Below are 25,707 nucleotides of genomic sequence, written 5' to 3' on the forward strand. Positions count from 1 at the left end.
TCAGAGTGACGTGGTCAGAGCCAGGCGGATAGACTCAGCTATATAGTCCAGGTTACGGCTGTTGATTGCACTCACGTTCAGACAGCCACTGGGGAGCAGGTACACATGTCTGCAGTTTGACAGAAATTCTACTTGCTGCCCTAAAATGGACAGAAAAAAACAGTCGATAACACAGTGGAAATATATCAGTGGGGTGCTTATGATAACATAATGGTTTTTGTTGTAAAATACTGATAGCATTTAAACAAAACATCCATCTGGACAAACAATAAATAATCATACCTTCAACAATCATATGTTTTGATGAACAATCAAATTAAAAAATCACCAAGAAAAATCACCACATATGTCTTTGATGGCAAAATCATCGAGACATCAATACTGATTTAATGAAGTCTGATTATGATAAAGGCCTGTAGCTTTTACAGACATAAAGTGAACCAAACACAGTTCTTGGCTGCATATAAAGTGCAGTATTTCCAAATCCTGTTCCGAGAGAGCCAGGATGTCAGACCTTGACTTCATGATTATATAAAAATGTACCACCGATGTCGATTAACTGTTCCAAAGGACCACACAGAGGAGCACTAAAAAGCAAGAGCTAAGGAAATGAATAATGAATCTCAGTGCTTTACTTTTGTCCTCATGTGCAGTGACTCATTTGCTCTTCTAGAGCATGAGAAGAATAGCTCTTTAAAAAATGACTGTCCTGTACTGTTTCTCACCATTTAATCCTGTACAACAGAAGAGTCCACCTTGTTGAGTCAGGTGGTCCCAGCAGCCTGGAGTTCCCAGAAGCCTCAGCTTTTCTCTCAGGACGGCTCTGATCAGCATGCATCTCTCGACAATGCGCTTAACGTCACCCTGCCTGCAAATACAGTGGACAAATTTTTAGAAATATAATGTGAGGCATCTTCTAGCCATCTCTACACGCTTGTGTCCAAGCCAAATTCTTTAAAAAGCAGAAGAATCCTATAAGTGACGCACCATTCAACAAGATGCGCTGAGTTGCTGAGCACTGTGGCGACAACACGCGCTCCTCCCACGGATGGCTGGGCCCAAAGTGATCTCACTATTTTGTCAGCCTGTGACTGCACCGATAACAGGAGGGAGTTGTGCTTCAAGATGCACAGGAGGTGCCCAACAGCCTCACCTGGCGAAGGCAAGAAGAACATGAGTCTGGTGTGAAGAAATACGATTTCCCAACATTAGTGCGTCTGGTAAAGCTAGCTCTGAAAATACGTCATAAAGGGACATTTCTGTATTGGAAAAATAAACCACTCACTTCAGTGCAGGTGGCTACTGAGGGGGTCAAACAGAAACAAGTAAGAAGTGGATGTGACTCTGTGAGTTAGCTGATGCTGATAAAAAGCAAAGAGAAGAATTTAAAGGGAGCAGAACACGTGACAGATGACTCAAATGATGATGATGCGTCTCCTGATGATCAATAGTTAAGATAAACATGAATATATTGTTGTTCTTGTCTATTGTATGTGAGGCCAACCTCTTTTGTCTGCACAAAAGACAAGAGCACTGAGTTCAGACTGACTTGCTGTATTCCTTTGTGAAAGCAGAACAGCTCCGGGCTTTACAGTTTGTTGATTTGACATCACAGATTACAGTCTAAAGCCTTGATTAGACCCTGGTATGAACACACATGGAAATCTGTGGACACGCAGTTATTGTTTTTCAGCTACTTTTGTAGCCCGTGGGAGTCCACTTAGAAGAAGAGCCTCGTGGCGTGGTCGACCCATATTTTAAGGTTGCATGTGGCAGACTCTTGTGAATTTGGAAAGATGATGAAATTTACTTTACATCGATGTAAGTGAAATAAAACACTGGCCTTAAGCTTTGATTATATTTTGCTGGAGATGTGCACGCAGACAGCTATGGACACCACGATAATGTAGTTGTTGTTGTTGTCGTTAGGCCAATCTCGGTTTATTGACGTTGCTGCAAGAGCAATACTGCATACGCTCAACAGTGGTGTGTATAGATGTAGATGTTCATACGGCCTGCTGAGCATGTAGGCAGTAGAATCTTTCAAGCAGACACAAGCAGACCAGAGAAACAGTGTAAACACAACTACTGTGCATCCTTGGGTATCTGTGTTCACATCCACACAGAAGTAGAATAAAGGTTTTACTTTTCATGTCCACAAATAAGCAATATGCATGATGGAAATTCATCATCTAACCAAATCCACAAGAGTCTACATGAAGAGTTCATTTGCAAAAACAGATAACTCCATTTTCACAAAGCCTTCAGAAAACCCACTGTTCCATTGTCTACCTGAGATAATATCAATCAAACCTGAGTTATCTCTATTTTTGTCATATCACTTCTACTGAGTCAAACCCACTCACCGTCAGTTTGATTGATATTGTCTCAAGCAAACAACAAAAAAAATAAGTTTACTGAAAATCTGCAAAAATGGAGTCGTCTGTTCTTGCAAATGAACTCTTCACACGTAACCCTTTGCCCAAATTTTGTCTCTGCATGGCAACTACCCTTCAAGGGCATTTGCTTCGTGTCCACTGAGAGGAGATCTGAGAAGTTGAGGGGACTTACATGCACAGCAGGTGTATCTAGTATTCCACGCATGCACATTTGCAAAGTTATTCTTATGTTAACCGTTGCTTGGGCACATATTTTGGGATGTACATGAACATCTCTCGTGGACTGGACAGAAGACAAAATTTGCTTTACTCAGACTCTAATGGACCCTCTTGGATGCTAATATACTGACCCTACATGCGCTATGTTTGACTTGGGGGTTCTTTTAGTGCACATACATTTTTGCAGTATTCTTTATGTTACTTTCTCACCGTACAATCCAAAGCAATGGGAGAATGACTGAGCACAGAGGACCTCTATTCCTTGCGATGCAAAGTACCGTACAGGCCAAGCATCCCGCTCTAAATCTCCATAGCAGAGCGCCTGTGCAGGCAGCAAGAGGAAAGGGAAAAGTCTACGCCTCTGTTGAAAACAGTGCAGAGACCAGAAATAAGACTCTAAGTAGGAGGTAGGAGCCACTTTGTGTGATAAAAAGCAAATTTAGCCTCTGTTAAGGAGCATAAATGTACATGTCATTTACCATGATGAGTTCTGCAATCACGGCCCATTGATTGTGAGAGAGATCTGCTCCGGTTGGGTAGTGGGCTGATGCCGACAGAACAACAACACTTTGCTCTGGAGCCCTCTCCAAATCCGCCAGAAGCTTCTCCAAACAAACGCCCCGCTGCTTGTCATCCCAGTAATAATACTGACGGATATCTTGGATCCCTGCTGCCTGGAAGATACTGGCCAATGAGTCTGCAGGGAGGAAGAAGACAAAACATTACATTAGATGCAGTAAAGCAGTGCAAACCCCTCAAGATCAATGTCTTTCTCATCACCAGCATGTAATTCTACACTTTTATTCATTGACATTTTGACCTCCAGTCTGGGCTACATTTGTCAAGTTGATAAAGCATTTTTTACAGGTTTCAACCGCCGTCTCTGTCACCTACAGCACATTTTCACATTTTTACATATCATATTGTGATTTTTAAAAAATTAAATTAAGAGAAAATGAAAATTAAGAGTGCAGCCCAACTACATTATATTATCACTGCCCATTTTAAAATCTATAATTGAACGCACTTTGCAGGTTGTACATCTGTATAGTGCTCAACTTTGATATTTTGCACAGATTTTTTTAAAATGTCACCGTTAGCTTCTGTCTTAAATTCTCCATTAAATCATCTTCACTACTCCTAATTCAAAATGTTTTGCTTTATGTCCTCCTCCTTCCCTCCGAGACTCTGCTTTATAATGTAAACCAGATGCAAAACCAACCATAGGTAACGTCTTTGACTTGTTGAATACAAATGAATTGACAAGACTAGAATCACACAAGTATAAATGGGACGAGAATCTAAACAAATGTCAGATAAGTGTTGGCAATAAAAAAAATTGTCGAATATGCTCACCGTCTATTTGTCTTAAACATGTAGTAGTTGAGTTTTAAAAAAACAGTGTTTTGTTTTCACTATTCTAACACAAGACTGCACCCTGTCAAAACTATGTAATATTTCAATCGAATTTTTAGGAGGAGTTATTACAAGAAGCATAAACTTGAGCAAGCTACAGGCCGATGTGACCCTCTGTACTCTCCCAGGTGGAAGAATGATACTGGAAAGAAGCACTACCATCACTAGACGACTCCTGGAATAAGGAGGTTATGTTCCGCATTCACCTTGAAAAGAGGCGATATTCTATAAAGGGGTCAGTTCTGAAATTCTATGATGTCTGGAAACCTTTTTCAACTTACCTGTAAATACAGAAAAAAGAAGACTTTTAGTGTCACTTATTATTGCTGGTGTTATTTGTATTTCTGTCTGGCTGATGTGTTTTTGGTGTAGTGTGGTGGGATGAAGAGGAGGGGGGAGGGGGGGGAAAGGAGAAAAATTGTGTTATGAATAGTGTATATGTTCATTATTCCGATTGCATTCATTAAAAAATACAATGACTTTGATCCAAAAAATTCTATATCCACAAAACCTGTTTGAATATTCATTATCTAAGCTATTTTAAAAGTGAATGTCTGACATGTGGGCTGCAAGGTGACTCAGTTGGTAGCACTGTTGCCTCGCAGCTAGAAGGTCGCCGGTTCGCATCCCGGTGGGGGCACCGGGATGTTTCCAGTTCCCCGTGCAGCATGGGTTCTCTCCGGGTTCTCCGGCTTCCTCCCACACAGTCCAAAAACATGTTGAGGTTAATTGGTGATTCTAAATTGTCCATAGGTGTGAATGTGAGTGTGCTTGGTTGTCTGTCTCTAAGTGTAGCCCTGTGATAGACTGGCGACCTGTCCAGGGTGTCCCCTGCATTCACCCTGAGTCAGCTGGGATAGACTCCAGCCCCGCCGCGACCCTAATGAGGATTAAGCGGTGTATAGATCATGGATGGATGGATGTCTGACATGTATGCCAAAGGGTTTCTATGAATTATGGCCAGTCATCATCTATTCATGTACACTACTTGAAATGTATGGATTTTTTGATATCCTGTTGGATGTACAGAGTAATTGTGTTGTCATGGACACAGGTCTGCACATCATCCCTTTATATATTATTATGGTTCACATACACTCATCCTCAAATGTATTCATAACCTTCCATTAAAGAAAAGGCAAAATTCACAATAGTCACTCAAATAACTAGAAACGGAAAAAAGCAATAATAACAGGAATTTGCTAAATTACAGTTTTGTGAAATCAGACAGTGCTTTAAAATTGTGGTTGAAAAGAATAATTTAAAAAACAAACAAAGCTGTCCCGGACAAATTAGAGCACTTTGCTGATGAGCAGTGGGCCAAAATCAGAATACCTGTCAACAGGTGCAGAAGTCTGATTGAGAGTTACAGAAAACACTTGATTGCAGTGATTGGCTCAAAGGGTTGGTCAACAAAATTATTAGTTTACGGGTCCCATCATGCTTGTTTGCTTGGGATTTTTTGTTTGTTTTATAAAATGTTTCTCTTGAACCACAATTCAAAAGCAATGTCACAATTTTCATAAAATTTTTATTTATTTCAGTGACAGCTGTTTTTTTTCCCTCTTTTAATGGGAGGGTATGAATAAATCTGAGGACAACTGTATGCATCATTCTTTAGCTGTAATGATAATTACCAATAGTGTATACGGCTGACTCCTTCACACTGGGATCATGAGCTACATTATTTATTATTTATCATCGCAGGCGCAATTTAACATGCCACAGCATTTCAAAGCCAGTAAACTGGTGGTTGTGTCTTTAAACTCTTTTCAGGGGAAGTTATATTTTATTTACCATCACAAGGGAACGACAGGTAAACTGGTCCACACCAAGCAGCACTGACATCACACAGGTGTTTCAAGAGTTCAGCTCCAAGTCGTACAGCAGCATTAAAACCAGGAGTTTGGACACCAAACACCTGCAAAAAAAACCCAGGAAACGACAACAGTTGAGTTAATAACATGACTGATGTTTAGACACTTGAGTGCTGGTTGTGTACTGATTTCCTCTGAAGTTGAAGCTTAACGTAAATCCATCCATCCATCATCTATACACCGCTTAATCCCCATTAGAATTGCAGGGCGGTTGGAGCCTATCCCAGCTGACTTAAGGTGAAGGCAGGGGACAGAGAGACAAACAAGCACACTCACATTCACGCCTACGGACAATTGAGAATTACCAATTAACCTTTGCATGTTTTTGGACTGCTGGAGGAAGCCGGAGAACCCAGAGAGAACCCACACTGCAAGGGGAGAACATGCAAACCCCATGCAGAAAGATCCCGGGTGTCCTAATTGGGATGCAAACCAGAGATCTTCTAGCTGTGATGCAATAATGTCAACGACCGAGCCACTATGTGCTTCTAAGTTAATACAGTGCTGACTGACTGCATGATTGGAATGAATAGCTGCAGGCTAAGGTTTCCCCTCTGTGTGTGTTAGCATGAAAACACAAGGTCTGAACATACACAGCAGCTGTATAATTAGTTACAGTGTGTATGGAGTGCTAATATTACCCGGTTCTCCACTATCGCCCTTGAGCTCCTCCCCAGAGCAACCTGTGTGGCTTGCCGGATGAACTCTACCAGACCGAAAGAAGATGGATACTCTGGATGAAGAGTGGGATCAGCACTTAACTGTTGCTTTATTTTTCCAACAAGATGCGGTTCAAAGGTCTTCCCTTCCTCGCTGTAATACTCTGTGAAAGACAGTCGTTGTAAAAGCTGATTAATCCACCTAAACATTGTAGTGAACTTCAAGTTGCTTGTGAAACGAACTGGCAACGGTAGGTCATAATCATACAGTCAAAATGTCCACCATAAAGCAAAACTACTGCACTGTTTTCTATGCATACAAAATGTAATGTTTGTTAATATTATGTCACCAAGAAACAAACCAATAGGAACAATTAGGAAAAATTTTAAACCGGTGTGGCAGAACCAAAATAACAAAATAACAAGGTGCAATTTTAGGACTTCATTTGCTTGCAGCAACTTTAAGAAATCCTCAAGGAGACCTCTTGCATTTAATGGAGCTCAATTTAACATCAATATGAGCTTTTGACCATTTCCTCCTTAAAATCTGCTGCCTAGAAACAGTCTTCCTCTCGTCTCAGCATAATCTCCCTTTAAGATCGTCAAATTTTTTTTTCTTCCTCTTTCACACTGCACTGACCTTAATTTATTTGAAACGATCAGCTCTTAAGATTAGTCCACAAAGACCTTGACGGGCTTATAAATGAGTCTGTGCAACATCAGAACTTTGTCTCAGTGATCCAATTCAGCTTTATATTTGATCTGTTCTCACAGCTGTCTCACTTCTTAGATTTCCATTGTTTTTTTTTTTTGTTAGAAATCTCACAAATAAATGAAGGAATCGCTTTGTGTGTGTGTGTGTGTGTGTGTGTGTGTGTGTGTCTGTTCTTTGCATATCTTGACAACCATACATCCGAACTACTTCAGCCTTGGCAGGTGAGTATTAAACTAGTTTTGTTCATTTTCTATGAGGTTTCTATGCAGCTGTGGTGCGATGAATAAATGTAGTGGAAACACAGCTGGTACATTCAACGCATACTTTTTAATTACTTCTTTGGTGCACACTTTGTTAGATGAAAGGTTTTATTCATATGTCTTTTGAATTAAGAGTTTGTACATTGTGACAGCTTCACCGTGCATCGTGGTGCAGTTGGTTTTGAACTTGTTACGTTAGAGAGGACCGTTCTATAAGGAGTTTGCATCTTCTCCTTCTGCAACATGGATGGTAAGCTGTACAGTCTAAATTAGTTCTAGGTGTGAATATCATTCTAAATGTTTTTTTTTGTTTTTGTATCTGAGTGTTAGAACTGTGGCATTACAGCTTGTCCATGCTTCCCACCCAATGACAGCTTTCTCCCGTCTCAGTTATATATAGTAAGCGCAAACTCAGAGAAGACTCAGTAAAAGAACTCCTGTTTTTTTTACATTTCTCTTGTGATCCTTTGTCTTGACTGATTGATTCTTTTGCTCCTTACTTCTACGAATAGTGGGTTTAGATGAAAAGGTTCAGGAGCCGACAAATAAAAGGATTTCATTCCAATAAGACAAAGAATTTCAGCAAACTTTCCTCAGTGGAGCCTCCAGCTGCACCTGTGTGTAATTATGCAAACAGCTGATTATGGTGAGAAGAAACTCCATCTTTAGGCTTTAAAATGTGTTCTACTGATGCAGTCACACTAACACTTTGTTTTCTATGAACCATGGACACAGCTGCTGGAGCTGCTGCTGGAATCTGTAGGCCTGGTTACTGATTTTATTGAGTCCATCAAAATATTAATACCTCCAAGAAAAAAACAAAACATCTAGGAACCTCAAGATTGAATCAGCAATAATTAATACAACCACAACTGACAATTTAATTATTTGATTTTTGCTCATGCATCATTAAAGCTACACGACTGCATATATTTTCATGCTATATTACAGATTTCTGTTATTCTGTGATGCTCCTCCAAGATCACACTATTTGTCTTATCATTTTTTTGCCATTAAGAATACCTGTAAGAGCAGATAATATCTCCAAAACCTTGTTGTTTTACTCTCGTCTTGTCTGCAGGTAGAAAGAAAAAAAGCAGTAACAGGTTGAGCGCACTCACCTCTCCCTGCCAGATAAACTTTCCTGGCCTGAGTGTCTCTCTTGAAAGCGGACAGTAGCCTTATTTCGGTAGTCAGTGCTGCGGTGTGAGTATTGCTAAACACGGAGAGATGACCTCCTGGGTCTCCATTTTGGTTGACCCCTTTTTCATCAACGCTGCTGCCGGGTCGGCTCATCTTGAACCCAGCCAGACAAATCAGCCCGCTGCCTGCGAGCCTTTTGTTTAGACACTGTTGCTAAGCTACAGCACGTATTTGGCTACTGTCGCCCCGGCAACGGTGATGGATGAGTTTGTCACTCCCTAATTTGTGGCTCTGCTGAGTTTACTTTTGCCATCACAGTGGACTATCATCAAATAGGCTGGCCTGTGTGGAAATGAAAGGAGCGGTGATCGGTTTCGGCGGAGACCTCAGGTGCGTTGCCTCCGACACTGACAGCAAATCACCTCGATGGGGACCCACAAGTCCTCATTAAGCTTTGTTTTGGGGGGTTCTTCAGCTGCCCTGTAGCCGCGGTAAATTAATTAGACCACAACAGGCGAGGAGTTGTGCCTCTGTGTCCACTCAGTGCGAGTGGGATCAACATAAGATGGACATATTTTTGTATATTTCCCGCATCTCTACATAATGCAAGAGTTTTCTGAGACCATTTCCAGCCATGCAACAACCTCTGAACTCTCAAAGTGTACTTAATCCATCGTTTAAATGCTTTCTTAACCCGATTCAGGACTTTTGGTGTCTTTGGACCCCAGGCCAGATGGTTTAGGTAACAGGTGTTGTTTTTTTATTTTTGAACATTTTTTTAAATATAAAAAGAGGAACATTTGTCACACATTTGGAATCAAAAATAAGTCAACTTATCAGAAAATGTATTTAACATACTATAAAAGTCTATAATAAATACCTATTTTGCACATATTCTGTCTTGGGGTCCAACATATTCTACATATGGCACCATGAAAGTTGTGAATAGGGTTAACTAATGTTCTCTATATGTGAGTACAACAGAATACAGAGTCTTACTCAGAAATCAATCTTAGAATAAAGCTTCACCGCCTCTGGGAAACAGTGGTTCATCTTCCCAGCAACAAGCACTTCAAGACGATGGAGAAAGGCTGTGACCTTGCTGTAAATGAAAACCCAGGGTAAAGTAAACATCTTGTAGTGTTTCTCTGATGGAGGAAAAATAAGTGAGCCGGGCCTTCACGAGGCTGGAGAACGCAAATTACTGCACTAGGTGGCAGTAGATGGCCAAATCATGCAGTTATCCTTGTCAATTAGCTTGACCAGGAGTAATTTAGGAGAGAGCAGCTTTAGAGAAGAGGTTTTCTTGTCTTTTACCTGTTCTTGAAAAACCTGAAAGCTGCCTTCAGATAACAGCATTATGATGAGTGGCACATTCTGCAAAGAGCAGGGATTGTTACATCCTTTCCCTAAGTGTAATAGATGCCTCAGGGTGGGCGTTGGATTCTGGTTTATTCACACAGCTGTCAGAACAGAAGCTTCTCTCTTTGCACTCTGTGATTGTCAAACATCAGAATGGTGAGTTTCGGCTCAATCTGAGGGAGTGACATCAAAACATCTACCCGTGAAGCATGTCAGACATGTGATCCTCTGGCTGGTGAGATATTTGTATGACGTCCGGTTATCTGTGTTTGCCCAGTTGTCCTCTGGAGTCAGGCATGTCACAGTCAAACAGCCAAAAAGGGGCTCAGAGACAAACTTTCAAAGCAAAATAGAAAAGTGGATACCATGGCAGAGGTTGCAAGTGAGCGGTTTGTGTCTCAGTCACATTAACGTGTCGGCCGGTGGAATCCACAACAGTTTATTTAATTACGGTGATGCTGACCAGATTAGGTTGAAGGGACCCTATCCGGTGAGCTGTCTAGTCTTTTTCTGTTCTGAAAATATCTGTGTGTCCTGACGGGAACCGTGCAGTGACACCGCCTCAGGCACACTGAGGCAGAAAAGTTGTGTTAAACTGCACATTTAAAAGGCTTTGCAATCAAGAGACAAGAGAGAAAAGTGTGACACACTTCAGAATAGATCCCAGACTATAAATCTTTAATCAAACATTCGTGTTCCTTTATCACATTTCATAGAAAACACCCGAAACACACACAAAAAACTGTTTTTGGCAAATGATAAAGTCATTACTTGTAACAAAAAAAGTAGAAAAGAAGTTTGAGTTATGTGTTCAATATTTAGTATATTGATAATTACTGTGCACACTAGTGAATGTGTGTCTGTGTTTTAAATCAATCCCAATAATAGTGAACCAGGAGTTTGTATCTTACCACACTCTTTCAATTCTACTTTAAATAATGACTTCTCTTTTCCCCCCTAAAAAAGTATTTAGAATTATGTTAATCTGATCGTTCTAATGGAAAACATTGTGGCAGGAATCGGCTGATAAGGACGCGGCTTTACTTCAGTGATTGTTTCCACTCTAACTTGTTGTGGATTTTTTATTTTTTTTTGCTGGATGATGTTTCAGTAGTCATGCAGTGAGTCTGGCAGAGCTATTGCTGGTCACAGTTTGTTTTCAAATGTCTTGCATTCTGTTGGGGGTTTATTTTGCTCAGACCGTAGCAGAGCCAGAAATGACAGCGGTTCCGGTGGGCAGAGGCTGAGTTAAAATAGCATTGGAAAAATAAATTGTTTACAATCTTTACAATCATTTCAACATGTGGTTTACGTTGGTCAATCAGCGGTTCCCAGTGTCAGGGTCAGGAGCCCCTCAGAGCATCTCAAGATGAAACTAAGTGGATCAAAGGAAGAGGAAAGAAAAAAAATATAATACTGTAACACAAAACCATCCTTATTTTTTCAAAATTTCCTTCTTGTTAAAGTAATGTACACTTTCACAAGCAGAAAATTCACATCCACATTCTAGTCATTACCTGCAATGAAGGCCCAAAAGTATTAACAATGCTTCTTTTTATTATGTGCCCAAAGGTTTGGAAACCACTGTCAATGTTGACCTGATTTCAATTTTACGAAGAAAACTGGAAGAATTGAGTCTACAGTCGTGCTCAAATGTATTCATACCCTCCCATTAAAGAAGGAAAAACACAGCTGTCACTGAAATAAGCTGAAATTGACAAAAGTAATAATAAATAAAAATTGAATGAAAATCATGACATTGCTTTTGAATTGTGGTTGAACAAAAATATTTAAAAACAAAAACAAGCAAACAAGCAAACAAGCATGATGTGACCCGTAAACTAATATTTTGTTGAACAACCCTTTGAGGCAATCAAGTGTTTTCTGTAACTCTCAGTCAGACTTCTGCACCTGTTGACAGGTATTCTGATTTTGGCCCACTGCTCATCAGCAAAGTGCTCTGATTTGTCCTGGAACGTTTTGTTTGTTTTTTTAAATTCTTTTTTTCAACCACAATTCAAAGCAATGTCCTATTTCACTAAACTATAATTTAGCTAATTTTTATTTATTATTACTTTTTTCAGTTTCTAGTTATTTGAGTGACTGTTGTGAATTTTGCTTTTTCTTTAATGGAGGGGTATGAATACATTTGAGGACAACTCGGCACTGAAAAAAATCATACCATGACATTAAATCATTTTAGTTTTACACACAGATCACATATGACCAATGTAGCACAGTTTTATAATATTTTATTTCTCAATGCAACAGAAGATGCTCTGTAAGTAACACCACACCACAGGGTATCTCATTACAAGAAAATAATGAATCATTTGCAGGCTAAACTTCCTCCATCTAGTCCCATTATTTTTCTATAATTGGACATTTCAGGGTGCATCACTGAACTTATTCACTTAGCAAAGTAAATCAGGTTTGCCATATTTACCTGCAGTTTTATCATACTGTACCTTGTACAATATACCAATGGCTGGAATTATATTTAAGGTGTACTAAGCAATTTTTTGTGTCATGGTATAACTTAACACCGATTCAGGGATTTAAGTAACAGAACTATTGTGCGGACACCGAGCTCAGGCTCAAAACAGAGACATTAAGACTTTAAACAGACAGAGGTTTGAGCATTTCAATACAGCTTAATGGCTTAGCTGATAATTCACAGATAAGTTTGTGTGACGCAAATGGTTGTACAGTGAAGACAGTCTTTACAGATTTAGTCAACTCTTGTACTTTGCTACAGATTCGGTGGATCATAAATACATAACTTAACAGATAATATACTTTACAAAATTACTTTATGCTGACATTTTTGGAAACCATAGGCCACATACACTGCGTCCAATGTTTCACTGGAATGCGTTTAAAGCTTGTCTTAGAGTCTTTTGCAAACAGTATGCATGGATGGCAGTTTTGCAGTTTGTCTGTGGAATCAGCTGATGTCTGCTGAGCTGCAGCAGTCCACCCTAACAGTCACAGTGTCCAGACCAAACCGACTGGTTCTCTGCAAGTCGGTCCAGTCATCTGTCTGGGCCTGGCTTTGTTTGGTTGTGTTTTTCAGGGCCGGTGCTTGTAGTTTTCTTTAGCTTGTCTTCACTGCTGCTTGATCTTGGACTTCGCAGTGATCACAGCAACAACTGCAGAGAATGTGCTCGCTTCAGTAGATTGGCATTTTTCAGTTCATCCGTCCGTTTCCTGCAGCGTTAAACTGAAAAGAGACGAACGTATTAGTATGGAGGGTTTGTCTCTGAATGATGTAATGATGATGTTTCTCTTGCAAAAGAGCAAATCCCACATGTGATTCATATGTACGTTGTGTATTTTAAGGTATACGGTGATGTCACGTTGGGAGGAAATAAAATCCCATTCTGTTTTTAGTCTCTCTTCTAAAGATGAAGAAGAACGACAAGTAGTCTCTTTTAGTCATACAGCATATGTAAAGCGACAGCCATTGAGCCAAAGTACTTTCCAGAAGAAGAAAAAAAGACTGACGTTACAAATTAACCAAACAAGTTGAAATATTGAGGTTACAGGGATGTGAATTTATCTGAGTAAATGTTAAAGATTAAACCTCCCCTTTAATAACATAGAAAATGCAAGTTTATCTGACTATTCTAAATATTAATGCTAAGACCATAAAGTATTATTAATTACTGGTATTAGCCAGACTAATTTTGAAGTAAAGTTACAACATAAATATACATGAAAACCCAGTAAATCCATTTTTTTCTCCCATACTTTTGGCAGAAATACTCCCCACTGGCAGGACCCAGCAGCTCTCTGTGAATACGTGACTCAAATATATTGACATGTAATAAATATTTAGCACATGATCTATTTTTTAGTTCAATTTGATTTCAGTATCAGAGAAAATACCTGACAGTGAAGGCAGCTTTGCTACCTCATTACGGACCTTGTTATGTCTCTGATTTGCTGTGGAGCCCTGTGAGACGTGACCATAGGAACAAATGAGCTTGTTCTCTGTGTGTTACCGTGAGACCTGTTGATCTGGTCACACCCTGAACAACATTTCAGTCTCTATCAGATAAAAAAAAAACAAAAAACAAAAAAACCATCAAGTCAGCAGTCGCGGTTTGTCGTCTTACAGGTTACCTGTAAGTGTGTTTTCAGGTGGAAAACAGCCCCCATGTCGTCTCTGCACCTCTTCCTTTTAGTTTTTCTTGCTAATTACAGTAAGTTTTTGCATAGTTGCCCTCATCCTTTTTATCCTTTGTGAAACTCTACTCCTCCCCCTCCACCTCAGCAAGACAAGAATTCTGATGCTATCACGTCGTCTGTACATGTCTCCACAGGAAGACATAAACTACCTCGGAGCTTCACAGAAATGTGAATGCATATAGGGGGGAGATGTGCAGCAAACAGTTTAAAATTGGGTTTCATCAGAACTGCCACAGTCTTTTACAACTTCACTGTATTTACTCCGAGAAAGTAGAGTGTTTGTTGTGTTCTGTCTAGTTGACCTGCAGCCTGTGGATGAGGCGCATGTTAAGATGGTGCATTTGTACGATTTCATGAACAAAACCTCCCAGAATCATTTTCATCGTACTGTTATATTCTGTTGAGTCTCACTCTCACACTTGAGTCAATGAATCATTTAAAATTACAAACCACAGACATGCGTGCACTTAGTTTGCAGTTTCCACTCAAGTAAAGGAGCTGAGCTCGTCGAAATTAAGGAAAACTCATCCATCATCTGTATTTTCTGTGTCTAACCATCCTGTCAGAGCAGGATGGAATCCACTGATGTAAGCGCTGCAAATAGAAATCAGTTGCTTTGTATGTTTTCAGTGATTTGTGGTTTTTATAGTTGGTGGTTGTTTTTGTGCTAAATATCAAAACATATTGAACTAAATGCTTGTGACACAGAATGTGATTATAGAACAGGAGCGAAATTCTGTTACAGATTATTTTGTATGGAAAGGTATTTCAAAGTAGGCCTTGATCATACACCTCATTTATCATCATTTCTAGCACTGTGAATCTCTTACTGGCCTAGATATATTAGAGAAATTCAATTTTATGCTTTAACTTAGAACAGCCATTTACAAGCACACTGAACTAACCATTCAATGTCAAATCCAGCACAGAAGCCCACAAGCTGTAATTACTTACACTGATGTGAATTTCAATAAACGCATAAAAGCTAAAACCAGCACGTGAGAGGAAATGTCATATAATAGCCTATTTATTATGTAGGCCTGTGTATATATATATATGTGTGTGTGTGTGTGTTAAACTGGTCATTATATGGATTTCAGCTCATGTAGTTCAACTATTATATTTCAAACTGCAAGTCCATGTCTTCCTCTGAGTACAGTTTATCAATACACTAGGGCTGCATTTTTATGATTTTTCAAATCCCCTGATTCCATTAAATGTTACTGGAAACATAAATATTGAATAATGTTGCTGTTAGTCCAACACACAGTCTTGTTAATGAGGGTGTAAATCACGTGGCATTGATTTTAGTCGTAGCGATAGCAACCAGTGAGCAAAATAATATCCAGCTATGGTTTATTGCTTTTTTTATCTGTCCGATCCGAAACATTTCAGAGTTATATAGTTCTCGAGTGTTTGCTCAACTCCCGGATGCGTCCATTTAAAGGCCGTGATGCAGTGTGATTGCTTGTGATATCAGGCTTGAGAGGCAACGTTGGAGGTTTCCCACAGCTCGCCGCGACCCTGTTGTGCTTTATCCCGCTCCTTGTTCCGTGCTCTCCGCTGCCTGACCTCACTTTTAAGGTGACTGAATGCGCATTATGGAGGCCAGGGTGTGTGAAGTGCAATTAGCATACTGCAGAGAAAAGCACAGAATCACAGGGTTCACAGGAAGAAAAGCATTAGTGCACGTCGGCCGCTCCTGCAGGGCATTCAAGACGTCAAGTTTCCCTTACGTGAGCCTGATGATATATGCTCACGCTGCGCTTTAGCTTGTTACACATTCGGGCCTCTTTGAAATGACATGTTGCTGAAAGCTGCCACACTGCTGCAGCTCAGCAGAGTAACTCGCTTGTCAATCACTTGCACAACGTACAACACAGTGAGAAGAGCTGTTTCCACGCTACTATATTTACCGCAAGCTGTGTTTTGACACCAACAAAGTGTGCATTAATAAAACATTGGGCGCTCTGGAAGGATACAGCATGGATGTGTGTGAAATGTAATTATATCTGCACATTTAGCCAGCATAATGATACAGTTTGTTCCATTTACACACAGCTACTTACAGTGTAAACCTGAGATGCCAGGCTTATAAACACACTGTGCTCTTAGATTTGTTCTTATGAGTTGTCAACTCATATGCCTGAAATATTTACACAATCATTTGGAGTAATGAGCCACTTGTAGTGACTTAAGTGAGCTGGTATTTATACTGCAAGTGTCATTCTCCACCATCTCTCTGGGCTTTTGTATAACGTCTGGTTATTTGTGCTTTATTAGCTCACAAGCTCTAAGTACACAAGCTGAGAATGTGAACATATGTTTAATTTTCTTTAATCTTTTCTATGTTACAAGCAAATTTGTCTTTTTGTTTTTTTGCCTGCTGGCAATGAAATTAAAAACGAATCTATTCTCAGCTGTAGATCAGTGCCTTCAATACTTTTTGTGACCCATCAGATGTTGCTTCGGAGCAAAATCTGTTTGGATGAGCCTCAGTGAATTCTTGCTCCTGTGTGATCTCAAAACTATTTCAGTAACATTCGTCCTCTGACAGTTTTAGTAATTAGTGGTGCGTTTGTTTCCTCAGTAGCATATTGACAAGTTGTCTCCTCTTAATGCTTTAGCTGTGATGCAGCAGCACAGCAGGAGCGCACAGTGTGTTTCTATAGACTATGCATCAGCTCAGCAATAATAAAGGTATTGTTCTATGCTCTCACATGCCTGTTTGGCTGCTGTAATGTGACTCTGCAGGTATATTTGTCATCTTTCTATACTCCAGAGGAGTGTTCTGATCTGTGAGGCATCTAACAGAGACTCTTCATTCCTGCTCACATTCAGCCCGCAATTTAGTCCACAGCCTCACTGGCTGCCGCTCTTTGAAATAAAATGTTCCGCTCTCTGTTAGCTTAATTTTAGTGTTCTCAATCATGGATAAACTGTGCTAACAAACTCCCTCTGCTCATAACACACGGCCAGGCCTTTCAACTACATGCAGATTTTGTCTCAAATATCTCCAATACACGTATGAGCTCTATTTTAAGAGCCACATGACGGATGAAAATAAAGGAAAACACAACTGAAGTCAAATTAGTTCGGGTCTGTTCATTTATTACACACAACTGTTGTGCAGGGAATCCATGAAGAAGTGTGTTTGTCATACAAGGTGGAGCATACGTGACAGAAGCTGGAGGTTGTTCTGCTTGTTGATGAGGGCAGCGCTGATATGCCAGCATGTGTTATATGAAAACACGGCAACTATTGATAATGTCTGCTCTGTGCAGCGCAGTGAAACCATTCTACCCTAGAAACCATTCATCTCAGTTGCTGCACTTTTCATCAGCCCTGCGACACATCAGCTCCTGGCTTAGCTAACCTTGGTGACGCATGTTGTCTCTGAGTGCAAAAAAAATCTGCTGCTCAGTTGCTTTTTGTGTGTTTCTACGGAAATACGTGAAGGTTAAAATGAACGACTGAGGAGGTTTACTTTCTGTAACAGATGCAGAAGGATGGCAATATTCACCCTCTGAAGCAGCGCAGACTGTATCTGGGGCAGTTTGTCATGTTCCTCCACTAAATCTGTCTTCGAGCCTCGGACCTGTCAGAGTCGCTTTCGAGCGGCTGGTCTCACTTAACATTTGTAATCCTGCTCAAAGCACAGGGAGAGTCGCTGAGCCTTCCGCTTGGGCTGATTTACTACAGAACACACCAGGCTCCTTTTAAGGAAGACTTTTATATCCTCCTAAATGTCTCCTGCTTTACAGCCCCATTGATTATGTGAAATTCCACGAAGGGAGTGTCATATAAGGAGAAGAGAAAAATGATATATAGAGTGCAGGGTAAATATTTAAAACAAAACATCCCCCAGTTCATAAAACTGGGCGGCTCATGGGAATTCACAGGTTTTGAATTTAAATTCTGAAATTAAAACCTATTTTACATTTTGATGTACATTACTTAAATAAAATATATTGGTTTATCTAAATTTTGTAGCTTCAAATACAGCTTCAAGCTGATATAAATTCAACTTTGGATTGTTGGGTTCTCTGTTTAAAAGGCCTGTACTTTACTATGTTAAGCGCTGTGAGATGACATGTGTTGTGAATTCACGCAATGTAAATAAAATTGAATTGAAATTGAACTGAATTAAATTCACATGCACAAGCTACAATTTTAAACTCCCCTCTTGCAAAACCTCTTAATCTGTGACACACAACAGCACTTAAAACCTTCAGGTATGCTGTGTATTGGAGACATTAAATAAACATGGTGATTAAATATTAGCTGAAAGACACAAGTCTTTACACTGTGAACAACCACTATAAAATGTTTTGTTTGTTTAACCTGGCTATTTAGACTTCTGTTGTTCAAATGTCTGGAATTGAATAAACAGAAAGCTATTAGTTAGACATCTAGTGGAATATCTGGTTGTATGATGAAAGCTGTTTAAACATATTTTTATTATAATGTTAACGGAATTTGGGAAAAAAAGAGAGTAAAAGATAAAGCAAAAAATAGACAACAAAAGTGACAGAAAAGGTAGCCGAGAAGCAAAATGAGGGCCAAAAAAATCACCAAACAGATAAGCAACAGATTGCTAAAAAAATAAAAAAAAAAAAACAAAACTCTGCCAGTGATGTAATTACTTAGAATTTTGCTGTTTCCTGTTTGTTTTGTAACAGGCCTGCTGTCAACTTGTGTTTGTGAATCGTCATGAATCAACAATTTGGCCGTCCAACCCCAGCTGACCTGCGCTAACAAGAGCGTCCTCATTGGTTGCCACTCTTGTAATCAGCCAGTTACGGGGGAAGCCTTGTGCATAAGTGATAAAGATTTATCTGCTGCAGGGGGTGTTGGGCAGGGCGCACTGAGGCCCACTGACGGGCAGACAGACACTCGACCGACATGTCAGTGTGCTTCTGTACATCAAATCAGCCGTCTGCACATCACCCTGTGGGTTTACAGAGACGCTTTACAGTTTTATCAGATGCCAGATTATGAAAATGACGAAACAGGCTACATTTACAATAGAGACATTTCTATAAAATCCAAAATTATTTATTGGCATTCGTTTATTAAATGCATGGTTCTTTTTTTAAACTCCTAAATTAAAAAGCTAATACCCACTGCAAGCCCATTAGCAGCAACTGCGCTGCTGATATTAATTAGTTATTTTTCTAGATTAATACCATCTGGATTCACAGACTGATTCCAGGTAACACACTGCAGTGAGGGATACAGGTACAGTCAGGTTATTGAATCATGCATGAAAAGTCCAATATTTAGTTTCACTTTAGTGTTGTAATACTGTCAGAGCAACAACAGCTGCCAGCGCCTCAGAAATGATTTCATTTTCTGCACTTTTCCTTTCAATATGTTTTTCTCCTGGACTGCGGGATGTATTAAAACGTGTCCAAATATGAATTTTGACTTTCATTAAATACACAAAATATCAGAGCAGATTTCTGTCAAACTCAAACTTTCTAAAATTTTATTTTTACTCCTAGGACTATTTTAAAACATCTTTGAAAGTATTTTGGATGTCTAGTACATGTATTTATGCTGTAGATACAAACGCAAGCAAGAGTTAAATCTTTCCACATTTGCTAAAAGGGGAAAAACTTATTTGTTTTTGCAAAAACTGAATATATTAAAATGCACCTAATATTTCCCTTAAAATAAGAGTTTTAGTGACAACGATGTCTTTTCACAGCTTGTAATCTGCATGAGCCACATTTGTAAAATAATTACTGAGTTGACTAATGACTGAAAATTATAACTTTTCTGTTTCTTAGTTTTTTTTTTAATTTTGTTGGCACTTTTGTCAAACTGAAACAAGCACACGAGTACTAATGTGTAGGCGTGTCTTTGTCATTGTCATTGTGTAGTCTGCATCAAGATGTCAAAAGTGATTTAAACTGTAATTTAAGTAAAGCTTCCTCACTTCTGCTTCACAGTGTCACTGATCCACATGGATGTAAGAGATGTAACAAGAAGAGACAAAAGAAAAAAAAGAAATCTGCCAAAGTCACCGAGTCCCTGATAGACCTCACTGTCCTTTCAGTTTCACAGAGATTTGATCAAAAGTCTGATTATGCAGATGCATTCAGATTTCCTCGTGTAGTATTCAGTGTGAGATCATAAAATGTGTTTTATTCAACCGAAATTGAAAAGTAAAGCACTTTCTGTGACTTTGCGGTAATGCACATTAATGTTGTCTTGATCACCATGAAAGCAATCGCGTCAGATAAGTGTGTTGCTGTTGTGTATGACAGAAGGTGTATGGTAGCAGCTGGAGTTATACACTTCACTGTCTTCAAACAGTGGCTACACTTTAGTATTGGATGAGTGAGAAACATTTAGTTTATGTGTTAGTAGAAAGCAGATGTTTTTTTAAAAAAGCTTTGATCACAATGAAAAATTAAACACACATTAAAAATAATAAGACAAAGGAACTTACATTTCGGTTTCTGGTTCGGAAAAGTCACTGAACTGTGTGCTGCCGTTGGACTGCAGAGGACCAGGCGAAACCTCTTCGCTTCTGCTGCTTCCCTGCGTACTGGCCAGACTCTCAGTGCCCTCAGCGTTACTGGTGGGAGACTTCGGGAAAGAGCTGGCCGTGCCTGACTCAGCCTGCCACACAAAGCAGGAGCAGCGAGTTCGAAGTTCTTTATAGAAAGTATTGAGCCACAACGTGGACACCCACGGGCAGCCCAGCAGGTTTTTGAACGCCGTACGAAACTCTGGACTCCTGCAGTAGATGATGGGATTGAGGCCGGAGTTGATGTAACCCAGCCAGTTTAACAGTCTGAAGAGCCACTCTGGGGGAACCTCCCTGTTAAAGGCATTGATGATGTTGGCCACGAAGAACGGCAGCCAGCACAAGGTGAAGGTCCCCATGATGATACCCAGAGTCTTCAGGGCCCTGTGCTCTTTGACCAGCATTAGCCGTGATGGCCTCCGCTTGCTGCTTTTCCTCCTCGCTGCGTTGTTGAAGTTGCTGGAGCCTGCACATGTCGATGGCAGGATATTGCTGATGTGGGGGACAACTTGCATCTGTGCTGTTAGACAGTCATTTTGAAAGCGCATTCGATTCTTATCGATGAGCTGGACCTGCCGCGTCGCTATCACAAAGACTTTTGTGTACACGAAAATCATTATGAGCAGCGGAATGTAAAAAGAAACTATAGAAGATGTAATAGCAAAGGCACCATTGGTCACAAAGTCACAGCATGTTACATTACCGTAGCACCAGTCTGCTTCTTTGTCTTCTTTGTCTGCTTTCCAGAACCCTTTCATAATTGGCACAAAGGAAATTAAGGTGGACACAACCCACACTAAACAAACTATTACTCTGGCACGCCACTTACTGAGCAGAACCTTGTACCGTAGTGGCCTTGTAATGGCTATATACCGATCCACTGATATTACACAGAGCGTCTCAATGCTGGCCGTCACACAGAGGACGTCAACAGAAGTCCAGAGGTCGCAGGACGTTTCGTCAAGTTTCCAGTCACCTGTCACCACAATAGTGGTCCCCAGGGGCACCACAATGACCCCCATGATGAGGTCGGCACACGCCAGGGACATTATGAAGATGTTTGTCGTGGTTTGTAGCTGGGAAGTGCGCGCTATGGCGATAATAACCAGCATGTTCCCCACCACTATGATCAGAATGATGTTGACCAGTACGATGAGGATCCAGGGTCCCACCGGCTTGTGGTAGGGTTCTGTTGCGTTCATCCCAGGGGGTGTTGAAAGGCTCAGGTTGACATCCATTATTCACGTCAGTCACAAGCAGTTGAAGGTGGCTTGTTTTCACATCAAAGGTAACGCAACTGAAGATTCTTAACTTCCTACAAGCATCATACAAATCTGCACAACATTCAAAGCTGATGAAGTTCTTCTCTCTTGGCAGTTATTGCTTACATTTCACACACGGTGCTCAGAAGGGAGTAGATGCTCTCCATCTTTGTTTTCGGAGGTTCTAGTAGACAACTTGTTTTCCAAAAAAGATGATCCCTAACCGTCCACAAAGTAAAACGACATTACTTCACAAGAGTTGGAGTGCTTTCGAGAATCCAGTAAAAATATCTAAATATCAAGCAGGAAAAAAAAAAAAAGTTTTGGAGAAGAAAAGTCAGCCTTGTCCATTTACAAACGTCCCGCTGGGATTGTTTTTTTCACTGAATCTTGCATGAGCCACAATGCCTCAGTTGGACTGTCTGGAGATCAAGCAAACAGTGACGCTGTTGCAAGAACCACCAGAGTGCACCAGGGTGACTGCCCACTCTTTCTTTTGGTCTCTCTCTCTCTCTCTCTCTCTCTCTCTCTCGCTCTCTCTCTCTCTCTCTCTCTCTCAGTGCAGGTTGTCCAAGATTGTATTGGCTGTAATCACACCCTGGCTGAAGGCAGAGGGGAGGAGCTGAAAAGTGTGCCTGTGTGTCGAAGCCATCCAGGGATCAGAACTCTGTTAGAGCCACACACATGTGAACAATCACACACATACATGTATAACTACAGGAAAAGACCTACTTCAGCATTACATCATGCAAAATATTTGTCAAAATGTCACATTAAACTGCACACACGTCATTTACTACCTTTAAGTGTGTGATGAGCTTCACTTCCTTAATGTCACTGACGCTGAGTTGAATGTAACAGCTACACTAAGCTTGTTAATCCATTAGCCGTATCCGTCACCACACTGTGTCAACAGGCTGACAGTCTTTTCCACTGCTGGCTTCTGTTCTTATTGTCAGATGATCCTGGATTAGGTCAAATACGCGCCTCCAACGCACAACAACTTTTTTTCTTTCTTTTTTTTCTGCCACTCATTTTAACTGCAGCTTTGCAGAAAACATAAATACACTGAACTAACACAAGTTTGGCTGTTTAATTGGGATTGTAGGTCATTATCTCCTCTTCAATAGCACAACTGTAAAGGTCTCTAAAGATTTATTTGTACTACAGTTTGTGGTTAAGCTTTCCAGACCACAAGGCCCGAGGCACCCCCAACTGTACAGAAGAGGAAGTAAGTGTCCTCTCTTTGACTCAAAGCTGTAAAAGAAAATAATAGATCGCTATCTTAGTGTTACTCAAGTCGGTGCACTGAAGAAGAACAATCGGGCGAATGCCTTTCATGCGATTCACTTCAGATATCCAGCGCTCTACTGCGGTGCTGAGCTGTCTTGTCGCCGAGCAGTTCCTTCTTTGGTCCGATCAGTTCTATAAATGAAGCTGGGATTCCCGCCTTGTTTTTTACTTCTACTTCATGAGGATAAACATGTACTCAAATAAGCTTTTACAGTCCTGATGGCACCTACATAATGTCAATGATTTCTAACTTATTCACATTTTACTATTTCTTCTTTAAAGCTGCTGTAATATTGTAATATTGTAAGATATGTATTATTTTTATATTAACAAAGGTATCATCCGACACAATAAAAACATTGGGATGATGTGACAAAGGTCGCTCATGAATCCCAGAGAAAACTGCCACCCAAGTATGCAGCTCATTGTGGCTGCTCAGAGCTTTATAGTGAGTTTCAGGTGATTGTTTGGTCATCTAGCTCACAGCATTACTGTTCTAGTTCACTCACATTTTATAAAGTGTCATTATAACTGCAGCTGCTTTCTGTGAAAAAGTTCTAAAACTCTGATGTAAACTATCTGAGAAACAGTTAGCATCAGCTAAAGAGCCCAATTTTTCCCTTTAGGAGAGCAAAGGGAAAGAGACTGAATATTAGATTTATATTTACCAGGAAGCTGGAAACATGAGTCAGTATGTAGCTGCTGGATGTATAAAAAAGCAACTTTTGCAAACAAATCTTCCACATTGATATAAAAGGTGGAATGTCAGTGCTGAGCCCTGTCTCCCAATCACATCTGAACTGTATCATCAATTACAGTTTTTGAGATGTAGATTGTTTGTGACATATCAAATGTGTTTCTAATCAATTTATCTGTCATTTATTGTACAAACATGAAAAAAAAACATGATTTTCTTAAACCTGAGTAGTTTTGGGGCCTAAATTCAACCAAACAGTGAGCAAAAATGAAATGAGATGAGATCAGATAGAACTTTTAAGTGGCGAGTGAAAACAGAACTTGACACTAAAAATAAAGGTAATGGAACTGTTTTTAAAGAGCCCATATTATGGACATGTACAGGTTAATCTGTTTATTTTTGAGGTCTGGTAGAAAATGTTTAAATAATTAATTGTTTAAAAAAACACAGTGTTTTTCTCAGACTGAGGCAGCATCTTTTCTCGTCTTCTCTCTGAAACTCTGCTATAGCACCTGTCTCTTTAAGATCGCGCTCCCAAAAAGCTCAGTCTGAATATACTGAATAGTAATGAAGAAAGCGAGACAACATTGGTACCTTAATCAAGATCTCCAAGTACAGACAGAGAAACATAGCCCCAGCAGAAGTGGCTCTAGTGAGCACATAATGATGGCCTGCTCATTTTTTTGTTTGAGGGCCGAACTAGCTGCTAAGCTGGGAATATGTAAATGAGTTACATGGTGACATAGATAAGTAACGGAAGAAAAGCCTGGAATTTAAATAAGGCATTTAATGAACAGTAAAGAACAGTGGAAGAGAATAACTCCCTTTGGTGTGGAGTTTGGTCTTTCAAACTATGCAGGCGTTTGACATGCACGATAAAGCTAGCACCCTGAAGAAAAGGGAAAACTCAAAAAAGCATCATATGGGATCCACAAAATTACATTCTTATACAACTAAACTGTGTTCTCAATGATGCTGTTGAAGCAGTTCAGTCGTATTGGGATGTCATTTAGTGGAGACATGGTTGGACTGTTGTGTTCAGGACTTGTTTCTTCTGATGCCCCGAAGTGGCAAAAAAACAAGCAAAGAAATCCTTTAACAGATTTAACATGCTCGCATACATTTGTAAATAACATTATTCCAAACTCAGCTACAGCCAAGAGATGTTTAGGGTGGGAAGCTGTGGCCTGGCTCTGTCTAAAACATAGAAGACTCAGCTTTTTTTTCCCTTTTCTTTTCATTTTTACACTTTTGTTTTTGTACAGATTACACAAACAAGATATAATCTAAAAATTTGTGAACTTTATAAATACCGGTAAGTGGACTTTCTTCCCCAAGGTCAGACCCAGGCTAGCTTGTTTCCCTTGTTTCCAGTCTTAATGCCAAGCTAAGCTAACCAGCTGCTGTATCCAGCTTCCTCTTTAACAAGGTGCCAGTAGAGTGGTGTCAGTGTTCTTATCTAACTGTTGGGGGGGAAAGCAAACCAGCACATTTCCCAAAATGGTCGAATGCTCTTTTAAGGATGTTTAAGAAGGACATACTTTAAATACAGCACTTTAAAAACAAATGGTCATGAGTGGGAGCCTTTGTAGATATTCAAATTGCTTTTCTTTGCCATCATGTACATAATGTCCCCCTTCCCTCCTGCCTCATTTAGTTTTTTTTTTTTT

At 40.0% G+C, this 25,707-nt stretch overlaps 2 protein-coding genes across 4 annotated transcripts; both read right to left on the reverse strand.

The window, feature by feature from the left end:
• On the reverse strand, positions 1–8,841 carry got1l1 (glutamic-oxaloacetic transaminase 1 like 1). Its single transcript, XM_008282313.1, has 9 exons — positions 8,667–8,841; positions 6,553–6,734; positions 5,832–5,955; positions 3,271–3,315; positions 3,098–3,168; positions 2,829–2,979; positions 988–1,153; positions 726–868; positions 1–140 (listed from the first exon to the last, which is right to left on the reverse strand). Exons 1-9 carry the CDS (start codon positions 8,839–8,841, stop codon positions 1–3), a joined length of 1,197 nt encoding a protein of 398 aa, XP_008280535.1.
• A 3,444-nt stretch (positions 8,842–12,285) lies between these two features.
• On the reverse strand, positions 12,286–22,263 carry adrb3a (adrenoceptor beta 3a). 3 transcript variants are annotated; one of them, XM_008282316.1, is made up of 3 exons: positions 21,489–22,263; positions 20,705–21,251; positions 12,286–13,273 (listed from the first exon to the last, which is right to left on the reverse strand). In XM_008282316.1, the coding sequence occupies exons 1-3, from the start codon at positions 22,021–22,023 to the stop codon at positions 13,246–13,248; spliced, it is 1,110 nt and encodes a 369-aa protein (XP_008280538.1). In that variant the 5' UTR covers positions 22,024–22,263; the 3' UTR covers positions 12,286–13,245. The 3 variants fall into 3 exon arrangements, with proteins under 3 accessions (XP_008280538.1, XP_008280537.1, XP_008280536.1); XM_008282315.1 differs by having other exon boundaries at positions 20,705–21,380; XM_008282314.1 differs by having other exon boundaries at positions 20,705–22,263.
• Between the last annotated feature and the right edge of the window lie 3,444 nt (positions 22,264–25,707).

This window comes from Stegastes partitus, unplaced genomic scaffold, assembly GCF_000690725.1.
Source record: "Stegastes partitus isolate 25-593 unplaced genomic scaffold, Stegastes_partitus-1.0.2 Scaffold266, whole genome shotgun sequence".
Taxonomy (NCBI): domain Eukaryota; kingdom Metazoa; phylum Chordata; class Actinopteri; family Pomacentridae; genus Stegastes; species Stegastes partitus.